A 5,202-nucleotide genomic window follows, 5' to 3' on the forward strand; every position below is an offset into this window, starting at 1 on the left:
CCCACCCATCCACACACACACACACACACCAATCTCCAGTATCCTCGGTTCCTTTCTACGCAAAGACGCCAGGCACATTCGCGCTTCCGAAGAAGCGAAGGATGGCACACCCCATGGAAGTGGTCTTGGGAAGACATTTCCGAAAGGAGCCAGACATTCTGTCCGGTGGCTTTGAGCGATTGGGCCGTCTGGGCAGGCTCTAGCGAAGGCACGAAGGCGCGCCCTCCCCCGTGCGAAACCGATAGAACTGGCTGACATGATCCAGCTACCCACAACGGCCACATATATGGACGTCCGAAAGATCATCGCCGAGCGGCATGCTTCCACCCAGGGAAAACAGCATGACCATCCATCTCTTGGCTTGGGCACCTCCCATTGCCCCCGGTCGAGGGGCTTGAGGAAGGGCACCTTGCTTCCCACCTGGGCCTCGGGATGGTCTCACACCAGGCGAGCAATGTGAAAGCCGACGAATTCGTGGCCGGATCTCGGTGACAGAAAGAGAGGAGGGAAAGGAGGGAGGTACCGAACATGGAATCTATGGGTATATATTGTGCAAACAAGTGCGGGATGCTCATCCACACAGAGAGAGAGAGGGGGGGAGGGAGGGAGGGAGGGGGGCAGAGAGAGAGAGAGAGACACACACACATACACACGCATGGCATGTCAGGCCAGTGAGCGAGGCAGTCTCGGGCTGTACGCACAAGGACGCAGGGCGGCGAGAGACGGCAGACAACAGGAGGGAGGAGGAGATGGAAAAGCCGAAGCCGGACCAGCCAAGCTTGAAGACAAAAGGAGCGGGGAGAAAATATACAATGTCGAGGGCACGTGGGGCACGTGGAGCAATCCAATGCAAGGTGGAAGAGACTTGGCGTCGATGGACAGAGGGGGAGGCGAGGAGGAGGAAGCAAGACACGCCTTCTTGCGGAAGGTACCAGCCGCTGGGTGCGCCCCGAAGGGAGGAAGAGGGAGAGAGAGAGAGAGAGAGAACTCAAGGACAGAGGCCCGCCGGCAGTGCTGGGATGCACACCGCGCGGGAAAAGAGAAGAAGGGGAGAGGCAGCGCAGAAAACACGCAGGCCTGCGAAATGATAATGATACAATGTGTGTGTGGTCGTGTGTGATGCGTGTGATGCGTGTGGTCGTGTGGGTGGGTGGGCGCGCGGACAAGCGGACAGCCGGGCGGGCGCGCGTGCCGGACAAGACACAAACACGCGGGCGCCCAGCCCAGGGCAGGGCAGGGCCAATCCCGCGGAACCCAGCAACACATGGAGCCGGCGTTGGCCGTGCCGAGCCGCTAGTCCATGATGTCGATGTCGCTGTCATAATCGCCAGCAGCCGAAGAGGATGACGACGCCCCGACGACGGCATACATGCTGCCGGCAACAAGCGACGGGGCCGAGGCCGACCGATGAACAGGGCTGCTGGTGCCCGAGGAGGAAAGGGAATCCGACCCCGGGGCCGAGGCCGACAGGGCCAGAGTCTGCGCCAGCTGAAGGTAGGCCCCAGTGGCCGCGGCATATGGGCACTCATTGAGCGGCACCGAGGGCGACCGAGCCGGAGGCTCATGATCAGCCGTGCCGTTTCGGCGGCTGATGGAGGCTCGGGGAGCCGGTGCCTCGGCCACGGGCGCCGCGACAACCGGTGGATCAACCGCTGGAGCGGGCGCCTCGCCGCGAGCACGGCGGAGTGGCCGGCGGAGAAGACGCACCGGGGCCACAGGCTCCTCCGGAGGGGCGACCTGCGCTGCCAAGATAGCCACCGCCGGCGGCGAGGGCGAGGGCGACGCGACAGCCTCGGCCCCCAGCCGCGCCTTGGCCGCCGAGCGCTGTGCGGCGAGCGAACGCCCGGCACTGGAGCGCGGCGCCGTCTCCACCGTGGCCGGGACAGTGCCAGCGGCGCTGGTCGGATCCGGCGTGTGGGCTCGGCTGCCCTTGCGCGACCGGGAACCGGCTGCCTGCTTGCGAGCAGCCTCCATTTGGGCGGCCTCCTCGCGACTCAGGTCATCGGCCATCTGAGACAGTCGGGCATTGGCCGCCGTGCTGGCAGCACGCCGAATGGGCGACACCGCTCGCGCAGTCGACCGAGTGGCGGTGGTCGGCCGCGTGGCCGGCCGACCGGCAGGACGCCCAGTCGGCCGGGCCGGGGCGCGCGCCACCGAGGAGGCAGCAACATCCATCACGGCCGGCACGACTGGCGGGACCGGCGGGACCGGCGGGACCGGCGACACCGGTGACACTGGGACCTCCGCTTCGGAGAAGTCATCGGCATCGATGTCAATCTCATCATCGCTGGGCGCGCTGTCCTCCATGTCGAGGTCCTCATCGCCGCTGTCAATGTCGCCGACCGACCGGCCGCCGGCCGGAGAGAGGACACCACTGGCGGGCGAGCCGGCACGCCGAGCAAGGCGCCGCTGGGTGTCGACAAACTGGTGCAGTGACAGGAGCTGGCTCTGGCTGGCTCGGGCCACAGCCAATAGCAGAGGATCCGGCCCGGGGGGGCTGTTGCTGGGACTCTCCTCCGACCAGTGCAGCAGGGCCATATGCCGGTCCACCGCCACGGCCAGCAGCCCGAAAGCCTCGGCCATGTTGTCGATCGAGAGCACTCGCCGGATGGACCGGGTCAGGCTGGCCTCGAAGGATCCGCCAACCGGGACGCCGGGCGACGCGGGGCGCGAAAATGATCCACCAACCGGCGAGCCGGTCCACGATGGGGAGCCAAGCGAGGAGGTTTGAATGGGCGGCGGAGGTGAACGGACAGCGGCAGATGTGTCAAGTGGCGTCGATCCGGGTGCCCGGGAGGAGGCGGGCAGATCGACCGGGGCGGCCGCGGGCCCGGTGGCCCGGCCGGCCTTGGAGGCCGATGGCGGCCGGCCCGGGCGCCGGGAAACCATGCCCAGAGCCGGAGGGGGCGGCGCAAGGGCATCCTTCTTCCGCGGACGACCGGGCCCCTTGGGTGCTGTCTCGGCCTTGAGAGCGGCGGCCTCCTTGGAAGTGGGTTTGAGGGTCGCAGGCGTCGGGGCCGACACACCGGCAGGTGGAGAAGCCCGAGTGGCCGCACTCGGGCCCATCACCGGCTCAGGAACAATGGTCGAGGCGACGGTCTGGGCCGCCGCCGAAGGGGAAGCACCCTCCACCGAAGCCGCGGAGGCCTCGGTCTTGGAGGCGGCCTTGCCCTTGGCAGCGGCCGCCTTCGGCTTGGGAGTGGCTTTGGGCTTGGGGACGGCCTTCGGCTTGGGGGGGGCCTTTGACTTCGGGGCGGCCTTCGGCTTGGGCGTGGCCTTGGCCCCGTCGTTGGGCTTGTCGGCGTTGGCAACCGGCGGCGCAGGGGCTGGCACCCCGGGCACCGGCGCCTCGGGGACCGGCGCCTCGGAGGCCGGCTCCTTGGAGACTACTGACGCGGACGCCATCGAGGAGGGCTGGGGACCGGCCGCCGCCAGGACCTCCGGCTCGGGCACGGGTCCCGGCATGGGTGCCTCATCCGAGGAGGAGGAGTCACTCTCAATATCCGAGGAGGAGAGACCGGAAGAGGATGTGGAGGAATGTGCGGCTGGCAAGGAAGCCAGCACCGGGCCCTCGGAGGGGTTGATCGGCACAATGTGCGGGCCACCATCCCCCTCGGCGGGGAGCGCCGCCGGCGCAAGCGACACAATGCCGGCCACCACCGAGGGCCGCCGAGACCGGGACACCGGCGATGGTGGCGTCGACAGCGATTGAGGTGGCGGCAGGTCCAGCGCCGTGGTAGACAGGCCACGCAGGGCCGCCGCCATGCGCTTGGGCGACACCGGCGCCGAGATGGACTTGCGCCGGCCGGCCAGACCCCCGGCCGCCGGGGGCAGCGAAGTGGCCTGCATGTGAAGCGGCTCGGTGGCCAGAAGCAGCGACGAGGCGAAGCCCCCGGCCCCGGCTCCGGCCGATGTGGATCGGACAATGTTGAAGAGATCCGCCGCGGTGGCGTGCGTCACGCCACCCGACGGAGCAACATATGTGAAGCTGGGGGAGCGGGCCAAATCCGCCCCAGCGCCGACCCCCCCGCCGACCAAGTCCACCGGGAAGGAGGCAAAGGGATCCGGCGATAGGAGCGGGCTGCCAAGGGACTTGGCCCCGATGGCCGCCGATACCGAAAGGCCGCGCGGCCCATTCGGCCGGCTTCCGGGCCGAGAGAAACTCCCATAGCTGCCAGCGCCGCCGGCCTCCGGCAGGAAGGACGATCCGGAAGCCAGGGCCGGCGTCAAAAGCACAGTGGCTCGGAGCTGCTGGGTGTAGTTGTCGTCATCGTCATCGAAATCCGACCCGCTGGACGAGGCATCCGAATCATAGGAATCATAGGAGTCATACTCGCTGCCGGAGCCGGAATCGCTGTCATCCTCATCACCATCACTGGTGCCGCTGCTGCTGCTGCTGCTGCTGCCGCCACTGTCGCTGTTGTGGGTGCCGCACGATCCGTCAGACGCGGTGCCCAGGCCACCAACCGCCACCGCATACCCGGGGATGGTCTCCATCACCAGGAGGGAGGCGCCATCACCGGCAACGTCGGCCGCCGGGCCGTCCAATTGCGACAGCGGGATGCCAATGGCAGGGCTGATGAATGACTCCGCCTCAGAGTCACTGGCATCAGAGCTGTCGATGAAATCGCCCGACTCATCGGAAGACTGGTCCGACCGCGAGTATGGGTGGTCCACAACCCGGCCGCCTGGAGCCGAGGGGTTATTGTCCGATCCGGCGTGCGAGCCGTCATCCAGCAGCACCAGCATGGGCTCCGGGGCATCGGCTTCCCCGCCAGACGTCGAAGAGGCCATGAGCGCATGGCCAATCGACCCGACATCAGGCTCCTCGTCCGGAACCACCCGGCTGACCGACAGCAGCTCTACCTCGTCGGCACTCGACAGGCCGCCATAACTGGAGTCCACGTCGAAGTCGACAATAATGTTGGCCGGGGAGTCAGTGCCAGCTGTATCATCGATGCTGATGATTGACGAGCGCCGAAGGAGGCCCACGTGCTCGGCCAGAGAACCGATGACAACAAGTGTCTGAGGGGTGCGAAGAGGCAAAAGACAGAGCAGGGTAGGACAGAGTGAGTGAACGGTCAAGGTGCTCTTGAGAGGAGGAAGGTTGAGGGAAAGAGCAGGAGGAAGGTCGAGGGAAAGAGCAGGAGGAAGGTCGAGGGAAAGAGCAGGAGGAAGGTCGAGGGAAAGAGCAGGAGGAAG

General features: G+C 66.9%; 2 protein-coding genes across 2 annotated transcripts in view; both read right to left on the reverse strand.

Moving 5' to 3' along the window:
* Positions 1 to 137, reverse strand: part of H696_00175 (hypothetical protein) — a gene marked incomplete at both ends in the record, with an annotated part of 1,143 nt that extends 1,006 nt beyond the window's left edge. The window contains one exon of the mRNA XM_009494010.1: positions 111 to 137. Within this exon, the coding sequence (XP_009492285.1) occupies positions 111 to 137 (27 nt within the window). The remainder of the gene's footprint in view (positions 1 to 110) is intronic.
* Positions 138 to 963: 826 nt separating this feature from the next.
* H696_00176 (hypothetical protein) overlaps positions 964 to 5,202 on the reverse strand; it is a gene marked incomplete at its 5' end in the record, with an annotated part of 7,270 nt that continues 3,031 nt past the window's right edge. The window contains one exon of the mRNA XM_009494011.1: positions 964 to 5,025. Coding sequence (XP_009492286.1) covers positions 1,294 to 5,025 — 3,732 coding nt within the window. The 3' untranslated portion in view covers positions 964 to 1,293. The remainder of the gene's footprint in view (positions 5,026 to 5,202) is intronic.

The sequence above is a fragment of the Fonticula alba genome (genome assembly GCF_000388065.1).
Source record: "Fonticula alba strain ATCC 38817 unplaced genomic scaffold supercont2.1, whole genome shotgun sequence".
Classification (NCBI taxonomy): Eukaryota; order Rotosphaerida; family Fonticulaceae; genus Fonticula; species Fonticula alba.